Source organism: Kockovaella imperatae (assembly GCF_002102565.1).
Source record: "Kockovaella imperatae strain NRRL Y-17943 chromosome Unknown BD324scaffold_9, whole genome shotgun sequence".
Taxonomy (NCBI): Eukaryota; Fungi; Basidiomycota; class Tremellomycetes; order Tremellales; family Cuniculitremaceae; genus Kockovaella; species Kockovaella imperatae.
Window position 1 is genome coordinate 173,512 of NW_019028949.1, and position 12,475 is coordinate 185,986.

At 52.4% G+C, this 12,475-nt stretch overlaps 6 protein-coding genes across 6 annotated transcripts; 4 read left to right on the forward strand and 2 right to left on the reverse strand.

The window, feature by feature from the left end:
- The first annotated feature begins 1 nt into the window (after position 1).
- BD324DRAFT_682080 (hypothetical protein) lies at positions 2-4,208 on the forward strand. Its single transcript, XM_022019137.1, has 6 exons — positions 2-88; positions 158-1,364; positions 1,412-1,568; positions 1,608-2,577; positions 2,618-3,736; positions 3,794-4,208. The coding sequence occupies exons 2-6, from the start codon at positions 404-406 to the stop codon at positions 4,064-4,066; spliced, it is 3,480 nt and encodes a 1,159-aa protein (XP_021870057.1). The 5' UTR covers positions 2-88; positions 158-403; the 3' UTR covers positions 4,067-4,208.
- Positions 4,209-4,560: 352 nt separating this feature from the next.
- Positions 4,561-5,308, forward strand: BD324DRAFT_629565 (hypothetical protein; the record flags this gene model as incomplete). The annotated part of the gene is made up of 2 exons (XM_022016226.1): positions 4,561-5,105; positions 5,179-5,308. Coding segments are annotated over 2 exons (590 nt in total), but the record flags the coding sequence as incomplete, so codon positions are not given.
- Positions 5,309-5,718: 410 nt separating this feature from the next.
- Positions 5,719-6,501, forward strand: BD324DRAFT_581483 (putative transcriptional elongation regulator; the record flags this gene model as incomplete). The annotated part of the gene is made up of 3 exons (XM_022013506.1): positions 5,719-5,991; positions 6,100-6,294; positions 6,415-6,501. 3 exons carry the CDS (start codon positions 5,719-5,721, stop codon positions 6,499-6,501), a joined length of 555 nt encoding a protein of 184 aa, XP_021870059.1.
- Positions 6,502-7,262: 761 nt separating this feature from the next.
- On the reverse strand, positions 7,263-8,827 carry BD324DRAFT_629575 (hypothetical protein). The gene is made up of 2 exons (XM_022016227.1): positions 8,301-8,827; positions 7,263-8,256 (listed from the first exon to the last, which is right to left on the reverse strand). The coding sequence occupies exons 1-2, from the start codon at positions 8,417-8,419 to the stop codon at positions 7,320-7,322; spliced, it is 1,056 nt and encodes a 351-aa protein (XP_021870060.1). The 5' UTR covers positions 8,420-8,827; the 3' UTR covers positions 7,263-7,319.
- Positions 8,828-10,652, reverse strand: BD324DRAFT_629579 (BAR domain-containing family protein). The gene is made up of 10 exons (XM_022016228.1): positions 10,442-10,652; positions 10,307-10,345; positions 10,095-10,194; positions 9,949-10,041; positions 9,728-9,895; positions 9,521-9,672; positions 9,433-9,471; positions 9,296-9,377; positions 9,170-9,247; positions 8,828-9,118 (listed from the first exon to the last, which is right to left on the reverse strand). The coding sequence occupies exons 1-10, from the start codon at positions 10,531-10,533 to the stop codon at positions 9,047-9,049; spliced, it is 915 nt and encodes a 304-aa protein (XP_021870061.1). The 5' UTR covers positions 10,534-10,652; the 3' UTR covers positions 8,828-9,046.
- Positions 10,653-10,801: 149 nt separating this feature from the next.
- BD324DRAFT_682085 (putative proteasome subunit, beta type, 7) lies at positions 10,802-12,312 on the forward strand. Its single transcript, XM_022019138.1, has 8 exons — positions 10,802-11,071; positions 11,172-11,305; positions 11,372-11,430; positions 11,474-11,507; positions 11,556-11,629; positions 11,686-11,860; positions 11,918-12,052; positions 12,108-12,312. Exons 1-8 carry the CDS (start codon positions 10,969-10,971, stop codon positions 12,276-12,278), a joined length of 885 nt encoding a protein of 294 aa, XP_021870062.1. The 5' UTR covers positions 10,802-10,968; the 3' UTR covers positions 12,279-12,312.
- The last annotated feature ends 163 nt before the right edge of the window (positions 12,313-12,475 follow it).

Consider the following 12,475-nt stretch of genomic DNA (forward strand, 5'->3'; position numbering starts at 1 on the left):
TTTTGAAAACGTTTCTGAAAATTCTGGCAACTGTGTGTGTGTGGCTAATTGGTGGAGAGTGGTGAAAATCAAACAAAACGCCGATATAGTGAGTCACAACCCGGGATTATCTTCGATGTGGCAGTTCTCTCTCTCTCACTCACGCGACACCCTCCAGTCGGGAGCCGCCGCCGCCTTAAGAATAAGCCGCCGCCGCCGAGAGCCGAAGCTTCCATAGGCTTTATCAAAGTTGTTAATACCAAGTCTGCGGCTCTTGGCACTCTCTGTGTGTGTGTGTGTGTGTCTATCGAGTATAGCGCGGCCCCTGGACCGACGGCGAAAAAGGCAGGGGAAAGGGAGAGGGTCACTTGATGAGATAAGTCGAAGCGGTGTGTGCAAGGAGGGGGACGGTCCTGGGTCAATCATGACAGACTCACATTACAGCTCAACGGGACCACACTCTGCTGCTACTGCTGCTGCTGCTGTCGCCGCTGTTGCTGCCGCCACCACCACCACCACGAACAGTACTGGAGCGTCCCATTCCGCGTCATCATCCTCCAACTCATCCATGCTATCCAGGTCATCTCATGGGGCACCTAATTCATCTACACGATCAAAATCACATTCCACACCACGCGTATTACCTTTTCCTGATATTCCAGCGACACCAAAATCACCTATCGGATCCACGAGTCCATCTCCAGCGCCTACCCGGTCGAGCTCGTCCCTTGGACATAGAGCATCAGCAGATGGCGGCAATGAAGGGAGCAGTAGCAGCAGTAGTGGTGGGGGACTTGCAGGCGCGGTCGCCCCTTCCATGACTGTCACTCGATCAGCCGACTCGACAGATGCCATGTCCTCATCCGCTGGCGGTGACCGTGCCAGGAGACATACGGCCACCGCCACTCCGCCTATCTCTAGCCCGTTGTCAGTGACGTCGCCATTGTTGACAAGCACCACCACAGCGCCTGCTGTACCCTCAATCTTGCGTAACAGAGCTTTGACCTCGCCTTCTCCTCGACCTATCACAGTGCCCGTCACGACTACCCAGTCAAGCCGGGTCGATGTCTTTTCCGAGGCAGGCTCCCTTCCAGATTCAGCAGGTCCTTCCACATTTCGAGCCGCGTCTTCCTATCCTTCCACAACGTTTGCTCCTGTACTTGAAGTTCGATCGACATCCCTACCGAACGATGCCATCCCGGCTTCCGATGCGACATCTTTGAGCCCACCTCGATCAGTTCAGATTGTACCTCCTCCATCACAAAAAATCGTTTCAGATCATGTCTACGCTTCGTTCTTGTCTGGGAAGTGTGCAGATCTGAGGATATGGGTCAGGAAGTGGGGTGTAGGATGGCGCGTGCACAAGATGGTTCTGATTCAAGCTGGTGCGTCCCCCTCACCACCACCGTGTACCAGCCACAGACACTCGCAGGCTTCTTTCACTCGCTCTTCCTCGGTGGATTCTCGGAGATGCACGTCCATCACAGATCTGACAAGGGCAAGGACAAGGCTCTGTGCGAGGATGATTGGCACGGAGAGAATTTAGAGTTGACATTTGACGATCCCAACATCACTCGAGCTGCATTCGAGTGAGTATTTTCCGCCTGACACCCCACTCATCACCTCAGGATTACGCTCTCGCGATTATACTCTCCCTTCCCACATCTCCACTTTCCCAACAGTCTAGTTTCGACCTCTCCACACCCACTGTCTTCCGCTTTTGTCAGTGGTGCCCACCCTGATATGGATTTTGCGTCCATGTACCACTCTACACCTAAAGATGTTCAGCTAGTCACACCTCGGCTCTTGTTGTCCATCTTGTCAACGGCGATCTATCTCGGTCATACATCCCTCATGCGTGAAGTCCTTGGCATCGTGCTACGGACCGTCAGCCCCATGACTATCACTCGGTATCTCGCATTTGCGCTTGGGGATGGTATTGGGCCGGAAGAATGGGCAGATCAAGATGTTGCGTCAGCCAAGGGATTGGAAGATGTCGGGCAAAAAGTCGTAATTGTTCGACCATCAGAAGCCGATGATCAGGCGAGCTTTGTCAATTCTGATGAAGAGGGCAAGGTGGGAGACACAACCAGGTCATCTTCACATCCAGCTTCACCGTCTAGTAGCTCTACGCCGACGGTCAAGACGGTTCAGCGAATGGGATCACTCAGTCGAGCCACTGATACGTCAACTATCTCTGACGCGGATTTCCCCATGCCGCAATATTATGGCTTTCCCTCTGACAAGATCGGTGAAGCATGTGCGTGCTGGATAGCCAAGTGGGGAGTCGATGTCCTTGACATTGAATCGACTTTGCCCGCATCTAGTCCAGTACGGATCTGGCGACATCGTGGTCTACCTGCCAACTTCCTTCGTGCCGCCTTGAGCTCGGACTCTTTTCACGTCAAGGACGAGTACGAGCGTTACCGGGTCGCAAGGAGGGTATTGGACCTTCGACGTATGGGCTGGGAGGAGGAGATGGATACGACCGGAGATTTGTCCTTGAACTCGACGAGTCCAGAAGAATGTGAGGAATGGAACGAGGACGAGAGTCACCTGGAGGCAGTATTTGCAGACGGGATCTATTACACTCATATGGCAAGTGGGATGCTCGAATCGTCAGCTGACCTGGTTGCAGAACTTTGACGGCCTTTCTCATATCGCACAAGATGTCGACCCTTCTACGGGCATGCCATTTGCTCCTCTATCGGTCTTGCAGTCCGCTCACTGGTCGGCAGCAGACCTCAGAGCTCGAGTCCGCGCTGTGTCAGCGTCAAACGAACTCGATATCGGCTCTCTGGGCTTGACGCAGACGACGTCACAACTTGTCCAAGCCTTTGCTCCGAAAAGAAGATTCACACCTCGAAGTCGGCTGTCTAGCAGTTCTACCGATTTGTCCATCACATCCAATGTGACAGCGGCGTCCGGGTCGCGCCTGTATCATCCTGTACCTGTGGACGACACCCATCGAATCGGCGCTAGTGGATTGATCTTCTCCCTTGCACCCCAAACTGCCCTCTCTGGTATGCCTGGCCTTCCGGATCTAGGACCCGATAGCGAAACGGTTCTGGCGGATGGCTCCGTTCAGCGCCGACCGCCTCCTCAAGGCGAACACACTTCCTTCGGTTTGCAAAATGGATCCAGGACTCTGACTCACCTTCAGTCGCAGCATTCGCTCAATCTCGCCGCGCTATCTCTTGGATCCGGAAACAAGCGTCCTGAACAGAGTTGGACGACCAGTGAACCTTTTCGCTTTAGCGCCGAGTTCTGGGGAATCGATAAGCTCCCAGATAAGGAGAGAGCCTATTCGCAAACTCATTTCTACGCTGGATCATGGTTCAACGTCTACGTCCAACCCAATAGGAAAAAAGACAAGGGGGTTCAGCTCGGCATTTACCTGCAACGTCAGAGCACGTCTGAAGCGATGCCTGCGCCCTCGGCTCCGTCCATCAGGACCTCGACCCGCGGAAACGCTACAGAGACAAGAGATCGGACCGAAGGTCACTCTGATTCCGCTGCCATGTTGGAGTCCTCCCTTGCAGCTCGCTTTGGATTGACTGTGGCGCCTCCCCCGACGGCCCCATCATCTGCTCGCCCTACACTCTCCAGATCTACATCAATACCTCCATTGACAGTTGGCAGTCCTGCCCGACAAGGCTTTCCAGGCTTGCCCAGACCTACCGGCGCTTTCCAAGGTCTAACGAATCCGAAGGAACAGTACGACAGTCCATATGAGGATACTCGGCCCTTAGTCAAGGTGAAGCTAGCTGGCAGTTCGTCATATAAAATATGATGCTGACATGTACATCCTCAGGCCTACTTTTCCATCTCGTGTTCATCTGCCCTTGGAACTGGCCTCATTCGATTCTCATCAGCCCCTGATAGCTTCACGATGTCTCAATCGTGGGGTTGGAAGTCATCTGCATTAAGATCAGAAGAGTACATCTCGACTTCAGGTATATCTCCAACACATGGTGAAAGTCTGGAAGATGGTGTCCTTGGTTGGGTAGGGAACATCGATACGTCTGACTTGCGGGAGGGTGTAGAAGGTGGTTTGCGAGCTACTGTTGTTGTGGGATTGGTTTGATCAGGGCATCTTGTGTGGGGTTGCTTTCGTGTCGAAATAGATGTCTTTTACGCACAGACCTCTCTCCCTTTGGTTGTATTTGGCTATTTTGTCACTTCTTATATATCTTAATCAAGATCGATGCACCATCATCACTCTGACGCTGAACTCTGTCACGAGCTGAATCGTGTGCCCCCCCAGGAAGGATCTTCACGAAAGGTCCTTCGTTGGATCCCGCAGGAAAGCTCCGTCACGGCATTGGCCCAGGACGAGGAAGTTGAGGGGACTGTATCTGTAGGTATGGCATCCGGACTCTCGAGTAGCTTGCTGAGTCCCACGCAAGGTCGGTAGCTCGACGCATCGGAAAAGAACCCTCGACCTCCCCACCGCTCGCATCTGACCTAACCCTTGCTCATTCGCAACTGTTTTTTGAGGTCCGGAGATGATCACTGACACAATGTTCTTCCGAGCTCTCGACCCTTTCGACGCGATACGGAAGCTATCCACATCCTACGACATGATAGACCTGCCCAAGGCCGTGTCATATCTCTGCTTCTGTCTCTTCACTATCATCACATGCCTCTCCCTTCTAGCTCTTTCAACCGGTCCGCCTCGCGCTCAGTCCGCACCTCTCGACGACGACGAGGCAGAATGGCTTTCTTATCGTCACGTCTCGCCGCCGTCTCATTTCTCCGAGAGTATCATTTCTCAAGATCTTGAACTGAGCTCTGCATCACCAAACGCTCCAGGCAATCCTCAGGCTCAAATTGCAGATCAAAACCCGATCGCACATAAATCTCACTCTGAACTGACTCACTCCGATTCCCCAGTATCTGAAGCCTCATGTGCCACCATCGAAGAGTTCAGACACTTCCTCCTCAAGCTCAAGACTGAACCGCACTTCATCCTTGGGCGTTATGTCCATCCTCACGTTTCCGTTTGGGAGCCAAGATACCTTCAAGCGTTCAAATTGGCTCAAGAAGAAGGGACCTTCAGATTGTCCAGAGACCAAGTCAAGACTGATTTGGAGAGAGGTATATTGACTAGGACCAAGAATCAAGTGAGCCTGGTCTTCTCAATTCTCAACCAATGGGCATTGTATTCTCTCAACCCGTCAGGCTAACGCGGTGCAGGAAACGATCCCGCTGGACAAATGGCGGGGCATTGACTGGATATGATAGGTAGCGGATTTCGATATATTGCATCAGCTACTGGAAGGAGTGACAGTCAGATAAGATTGAATGGTCCTGAAACAAGTATGCATCATCGACTTCATGACTGTTGATCAGGACAAGGAGAGAAAGCACAAAGGATACAAAGGATATCAACTGCTCTATGGATATTTGACGCGTCATACCGTATCGTCGTCACGCTGAGGTTCTAATTGCAGGTTTCATAATCGCTCCCCTATCTATCCTTCGTCTTTGAGCTTTTGCATCTGAGTCAGACCAAGTGAGTACGGGCATGAGGCTCGGTTGAAGGACGTGTCAGGTGTCTGCATCGATTTGAGGGCTTGCAAAACCCTCTCATTTTGCCGCACGAGATTCCGTGCAAGACGAGGATCAATCAATTCACCTTGACCTATTTTCTCAACCCTGTGGGCTCTATCTCTCACAAGACACCACACTACGAGACAAAGCGCTGACCGTTTCTTTCTCCTCCTCAGAACCACAATGTCAGGCTGGGAGGTCCGTTTCTCAAACTCTCGTCAATTGCCCTACTTTTTCAACCCCGCTACTGCTCAATCCATCTGGGAGCCCCCATCCGAACTATCTCTAGACCAGGTCAGAGCTCTTCCTGGAGCCTCCAAATTCCTCCCAGCGGGATGGCAACCTCCTGCATCGGCTGCTCCACCGGCTGCTCAATCTGGACCACCGGGACATGTCCGTGCGAGTCATATCTTGTGTAAACATGCTGGAAGTAGGAGACCGAGCAGCTGGAGAGAGGTGAGTGAATCTGTGACATGAAGCATGGTATCGTGTTCCGAGGACGCTTTGCAGTGGCATGATCTACAACGCGAACCTACAGTCAACCTGCTGACGCCCTTGTCATAGCCTAATATCACCCGACCAGCCTCTCAAGCCCGCCAGATCATCCAGGGGTACATTCAACAACTCGAAGCCGCTCCATCTTCCGAGCTCCCTCGAGCCTTCGCTGAGATTGCTTCTCAAAAGAGCGATTGTTCGTCGGCAAAAAAGGGAGGAGATTTGGGGTGGTTCGGAAAAGGCATGATGCAGAAGAGCTTTGAGGTGGGTTGACATCAGGAGTCATACCCAGTTTCTCCTATTCCCGGGCTCGGTCCAAGCTGCAGCCCTACTATCTTCCCGCCGGAGGCTCGTGGCGAAGAAAGCTAACGTCACACTACACAGGAGGCCGCCATGTCGCTCAAGCCGGGTCAGATGAGTGGTATTGTCGAATCGGACTCGGGTATCCATGTCATCCTTCGAACTGGATAGGTCTTGTTTTGTCGTGTAGTCAGGAACGTATTCTGCTCCCTAGGGGTTCTGTAGATGAATGTGATGCCCCCCTCTGATCCGGATTCCTGCTCGACACCAGTACTCATTCGTGGAGAGACGACTGTATGCGATCCCCGCGGTATGGCCAGACCTTGGCCAGGTCGCTTTTTGCCATCGACAGCCGTACAGGGACCTGGGAGAGATCCACTGGTCGATACACCTTTCATAGCCTCGCCTTGCCGCATTGTCCATCTTGTATTTGGCTGCTCTTTCCAAAACCTTGCCAAGCTGGATGAAAGGATCTTACATCGGTAAAATCGAGCTGCTGACTGATTGGAGCGGGGACATTGGAGATCGTACTAGAGGTGGCAGATGAAGAGGTGGATTGGAAGTAGCGCTTCTGATTGAGGGTGGTGCCAGGAGCAGGAAGACCCGACTGTCCGTTGCGTCTCGAGTCAATGGAGGCGGGATGGATATGGGCTGCATTTAGTCCCCCTTGGTGTCCTTGAATATTGGATGGTCGATGTCGATTCGACAAGGAGCTAGCCCCAGGCAGAAGAGGCATCCTTAGATTGAGGCTACTGCGCTACCTGGTTGAACGTCGTTGATGAAGACGAGAAACAAGTGATGATGAAGGACAGGACTCGATGGTGTAATTGTCAGTGGACACCAAAGAACATCATCTTTGAATCGGCAGAACGTCATCCATTTTTATCCGGTCACTGCTGATCAGTGATCTCTGAGCTGTGGACAACTATATGCCTAGGCTGGACAGGCGATGCAATGCAATGGATGAATTGATACAATCATGGTACACTTCAGTCTCCAATCCAAGTCCGATCATCCATGATCACCTTGACGCCCTCCAAAGCAGCATCACTGATCCGTTCAATGCTGGCCCACCTCCATCCTCTGTTCTTCATTCCTAATGCCACTTGATCCCAAAACAGATCGACACCGCCGAGACCTCCGCCGACGACCAAGATAGTCTCCTCCAGCTCATCTTTACTCTTTGTTGTCTCAACTAGAGGACGCAACAGTTCGACGACCTCCAGAGCGACTCGCTTCACTGCTTTGGAAGCCTCCTCATCGCCCTCTTGAGCGGCCAGGACGACATGTTTCGTACATGCGGCTATCCTCTTCTTCCGCTCTGAATCTGCCTCCGCCACGGGTAACGTCGGATCCAAAGTCGTCAATGAAGCTAGCAGTCGATGCGGTTCACCCTCGACATTGAATCGACGCAGGATGTCCCGGTGCCAGGGTAAGAGGTCTCGATGATTCGCCATAGCAGTCAGGACGGATTTGATGCCTTCTCTGCCTAAACTCCAACCGCTCCCCTCATCACCAAGTAAAAATCCCCATCCCCCTTCCCTAGAGACTTGTGCGACTCGTTCTGACGTGCTAGATCTATGCCAGCGAAGGGCTAGGGATCCGGTGCCGGATATCAATGTCACTAAATCCAAATGAGGTGTAGAATATATAGGAGCCGTCAACAGCTCTCCATCCCCTGTCAGGCGAACATCGGAGCCTGGGAATAAGTTCTGCAGTAGAGGTCGAAGAAGCGCATAGTCTGGTGGTCGGGCACATCCTGCTATTCCGGCCCAGATTCGACGAAAGACAGGTCGTTTCTGAACATCTGATGATGAGGCGGAGGAAGCTGTAGGAGGGAAAGCTGGAGGAGAGGCGAGTCTCGAAAGAGCTGATGCAGTCGCCAACGTCAGAGCTGCCATGCAGATCTCAGGTCCATTCTGCGTTCTGAAGCAGTATTCAGCTTCGAAGCACAGGAGTCGGTCGCTCACAGATTGGACGGACCGGCTTCGCCGCGGACAAAGCTCGACGGTGTACTCGAATTACTGACAAACGCTATGACAGCAGTCGTCTTAGTACCTCCTCCATCTAGACATAGGTAGAGCGTCATAAGTCCGCTGCCCGGGTCATCAACCTTCACAACATACAGGTGAGGAAGAGATGGCTATCAACTACCATATATAGTGGAATGTTTCGGCGAATCCGCCGAATCTTGTTGGCCAGGTTTTAAGGTCGAAGCGATTGCTGCTTTCTTCTGACGATTGCAACATCGTCCCTTTCAATTCTGGATGTTCAGCGCGCTCATGGCAGGTATGAAGCATCAGCAGCAAGCTATGGGGACTGAGTCGCGAGAGAAGAAAGAGTCAGTGACACGGGTACGCTGGGAACTGAAGCAACGTGTCTGGTACTCTTTGCTGCTCGAGTCATACTCCTTAACTGCAGCTCGCTCGCCTTAAGATGCATCAAAGCGCATGAATAGTAGCTGCGCCTCTCTACGGCCCCAATCGAGAACTACTACCCAAGCGCCTCACTGTATTCATTACTGTCAATACGCATAGACCAGAACATGTCACAGCTGCAACGAGTGTTGTAAGGGATCCCCTCAGCCAGAGCCTCATGTAGTTCATCACAAAGAGGGCCTGCTAAGCTCAAATCTATTCACAGACCAGAATGACGTCCTCAGCATGATCAATATCGTCCTAGAAAGCAAGTCTTATGCAGGTCCCAACTCCTCCGCTTAAGCACCACGAGATGTTCTGTATTCTCCCTCGGCAGCAGTAGCAGCTTCGTCAATCTCGCCTTGGATGCCCTATAGTGCGTGTCAGTCCATTTTCTCATAGATTCCTGATGAGCAGCTCACGCTCAAAGTTTCTGCGGCGCTAGAATAGAATATCAGTTGAGCCTTGACCAAGTTGGACAGGTTTTGTATGGGCTCGGGCTGGAACGTGTCAGCTGGTGTCCTTTGCCGCGGGACTTCCGGACTCACGTTCTCGAGGACAGCCTTCATGAGTCCAATGGCAGTCTCGGTGTTCTGGACAAGCTTGTCCTCGGCCTCTTCCACGTGAAGTCTGGCGCAGGATGAGCCGAGCTGGACCCTCGACGTTTCGCAGGAGAATGACTCACCTCGCTTGTTCCTGCTTGGCGGGAGCGGCCGATTTCAAGCTAATAAGAGTGTCAGTCATACATTGTGAACAAAAACCTGGCGACTCACGCTGCTCGAGCCGAGTCGAGTTCCAGTCGAGCAGTTTTGACGTTTGCGCGTGCCTTCATCGCGAGTCCAATGGAGGTGGACAAAGTAGCGCTCCAGGGAGTGACAAACTTCTCAGAAATCATTTGGTCCTGGCTCATACGAGCATCTCCGACCTGTGAAAAGTGGTCTCAGCTGTGGTCTCGAAGGTTGAACAATGCCTTGACTCGCCTTTTCCATAGCAGATCCATAGACTGCAAGAGCCATTCCCAATCGGTCTCCTGATCCGAGTTCTGTCGCACCTGCTTTGGCAGCTCGAGACATGGCGTGAGGGAGGGTCTTGGGCTGATGGGGCGTAGGAGCACCCTGTGCAGGAATCGGAATGGGAAGGTTGGTGTTCTAAGCGTTTCATAAGCGCTGCACAGATTGTAAGTGAAATCTTCAGGGCTCACCTTCAAGTTCTTGTTGGCGAATGAGCTCCAAGCACTGGCGGCCTGTTGGCCCATATCCTGAACGCTCTCCGCGATATCAGAGGGGTAATCATACTATACGCAGACAGTCAGCAGAATACTAGCAGTCGCTCGAGGCTGAGACATACCGACTCGGTCTCGTGGACCTTGGCAATCTTGAGGATCTTCTGGTGCAATTCTCTCAGACCGTCAACGCGAGCTTCGAGCTGCTTGTATTCGGCAGGGAGTCTGATGATGGTCAGATGAAGAGGTTTAAATTAAATGGGATGGGAAAGCAGGCGAGAAGGGGAACGGCACCATCAGCACATGCGCCATCAACATTAAGGAATGTTTGACTCACTCTGTGATGCCATCTGGTCCAACATTGCCCAGCTTTTCCCTGAGAGGCATGAGCAGTCAGCAAGTTTGAGCTTATACGGTTATTCGTCACCATTTTTTGGATCATGTGCTGCAATCTAGACTCATTGTCACTCACCTAGTAGCCTGAACAGTGTTTCTGAGATTCTTGGACATGGCGCTCATGTCCACAGCGGGGAGCTGCGCAGAAAAGTTCTTCCAAGACTGCATTTTGGCGACAATTGATGGCGAAGGGGAGGATTTCAACCGGTTGATAGTATTGAAGCAGCTGAAGAGGTTTGGGGCTGATTCGCTGGCTGTTGTTGAATGTGCAGATAGTACTATCGCTGTGCTGCTCGACGCCATCAATTCGCCCCTGGGAAGCGTACAGCGTCACGCCCTTATCAGTGATACCACGTGGCCAATAAATATCCCACGTAATGAGAACGCGCGGCGCCGGCGACGAATGGTGATGCCTCGCCTTGCTTCAATGCTAGAACGTTGATCTCATATACCTCGCTCGACCAGGGCTCAATCTGCACGAATAGGACCGATCTGTAAATCAATCTCCCAGCCGCTCGCTGTGACTCGGATAGCGACCGTTGGATTCTCGATTACACGCAGTCACCCAGGTCGATACCCGTCCAATCCGCACACTCCAGCAACATGGCCTCGAAAGGTCCGGTTGAAGGACCTTCCATAGGGTTCGACTTCTCCAACTATGCGAGGAATCAGTATCTAGGACAGACGATGGGAGGACTACCAAAAGGTGCGTTCGCTTCGTCCTTTCCTCCCCGCTCTTACCGTTTGCGACGGGAAAGGCGGCTGGCGTTGGGTAATATGCTGACTAGGCATTCTTGTCCTCACAGCGACCTCAACCGGTACCACCATCGTCGGGATGAAGTTTGGCGGCGGAGATTCTGGCGAAGAGGAGGGAATTGTCCTCGGTGCGGATACGCGAGCTACTGCTGGGTCTATCGTTGCAGACAAGAATTGCGAGAAGGTTGGTCAGCAGTGGCGCGAGCTTCGTTTTCCGGTTCAGTCCCGCTGATGAGTCGTGTCTCTCCAGATTCACTATCTCACACCGAACATGCGCTGCTGTGGTGCAGGTACTGCAGCTGATACTGAGTGGGTTGCGGTCCACATGGCATCGATCGCTGAAGCTCTCCAGATTCGTTACCAATCTCATCTCCTCCAATCTCGAAGTGAGTCGATTCACGACAGTGCGGTCGTCACCAGCTCATCTACTTCAGCTCCATGCACTTTCTCAGGGCAAGCCGGCACGTGTAGTCACCGCCATGACCATGTTGAAGCAGTACCTCTTCCGGTGAGTTAAGCGTCACCTGTCTCACTCTGTTTTTGCAAGAGCTGACCCTGACCAAGGTATCAAGGTCACGTCGGAGCATATCTTGTACTGGGTGGCGTCGATTCCACAGGCGCCCACTTGTTCGCCGTTCAAGCCCACGGATCAACAGACAAATTGCCATACATGACGCTTGGTTCCGGCTCACTTGCCGCCATGGCCATGTTTGAGAGCAGTTTCAAGCAGAATATGAAGGTGGGCTACTTCGTCTTGGGCGCGCAATGAGACCCATACTGACCAGTGAATCGACAGAGGGAAGAAGCTATTGCGCTTGTAGCTCGAGCAATCCGAGCCGGTGTCTTCAACGATTTAGGATCAGGTAGCAATGTCGATGTCGCAGTCATCACCAAGGCCGGGACGGAGATGTTGAGAAACTACGAGATGCCCGTAGGTCATGACTGCATAAACGAGATGTTCATCATTGCTGATTCCTCTCCCTCAGAACGAGCGAGGGGTCAAATCCCGCAATTACAAGTTCCGCCGTGGGACGACCGCTTGGACGAAAGAGGATGTCCGCAACTTGTTGGTCTCTGAGGAGGTGGCTGTGACCGCTGGCGCGGGCAAGCTGCAGGATACGACTGAGGCGAGTCAAGGAATGGAAGTTGATGCGTAGACCAAGACACATTCGCATATGCATGTACTATCGCTTTCTAAGAAACCACATTTGCCTCGCAGTCACGTGTTCAATTTGAGCCAAACTAAATTCTGCATTGCAAGTCTTTTCAGTGTTGTACCTGTCACTCAGAGAATACGACAGACGTATGCGGTGAGTCTTGGCCTCTATCCTTCCCCGAGATACCCCCTTTTTTC

What these genes read in the sequence shown, in the direction of transcription:
- BD324DRAFT_682080 (XM_022019137.1), top strand. Translation starts at nt 404, where the DNA reads ATGACAGACTCACATTACAGCTCAACGGGACCACACTCTGCTGCTACT. An exon ending in GATGGTTCTGATTCAAGCTG is followed by an intron (nt 1,365 to 1,411) that starts GTGCGTCCCCCT and finishes AGACACTCGCAG; the next exon opens with GCTTCTTTCACTCGCTCTTC. An exon ending in ATCACTCGAGCTGCATTCGA is followed by an intron (nt 1,569 to 1,607) that starts GTGAGTATTTTC and finishes TCATCACCTCAG; the next exon opens with GATTACGCTCTCGCGATTAT.
- BD324DRAFT_629575 (XM_022016227.1), bottom strand. Translation starts at nt 8,419, where the DNA reads ATGACGCTCTACCTATGTCTAGATGGAGGAGGTACTAAGACGACTGCT. An exon ending in GAAGCCGGTCCGTCCAATCT is followed by an intron (nt 8,257 to 8,300) that starts GTGAGCGACCGA and finishes ATACTGCTTCAG; the next exon opens with AACGCAGAATGGACCTGAGA.
- BD324DRAFT_629579 (XM_022016228.1), bottom strand. Translation starts at nt 10,533, where the DNA reads ATGCAGTCTTGGAAGAACTTTTCTGCGCAGCTCCCCGCTGTGGACATG. An exon ending in AGGTCCACGAGACCGAGTCG is followed by an intron (nt 10,042 to 10,094) that starts GTATGTCTCAGC and finishes GTCTGCGTATAG; the next exon opens with TATGATTACCCCTCTGATAT. An exon ending in CTCGACTCGGCTCGAGCAGC is followed by an intron (nt 9,472 to 9,520) that starts GTGAGTCGCCAG and finishes CACTCTTATTAG; the next exon opens with CTTGAAATCGGCCGCTCCCG.
- BD324DRAFT_682085 (XM_022019138.1), top strand. Translation starts at nt 10,969, where the DNA reads ATGGCCTCGAAAGGTCCGGTTGAAGGACCTTCCATAGGGTTCGACTTC. An exon ending in GGTACTGCAGCTGATACTGA is followed by an intron (nt 11,431 to 11,473) that starts GTGGGTTGCGGT and finishes GAAGCTCTCCAG; the next exon opens with ATTCGTTACCAATCTCATCT. An exon ending in TTGAAGCAGTACCTCTTCCG is followed by an intron (nt 11,630 to 11,685) that starts GTGAGTTAAGCG and finishes ACCCTGACCAAG; the next exon opens with GTATCAAGGTCACGTCGGAG.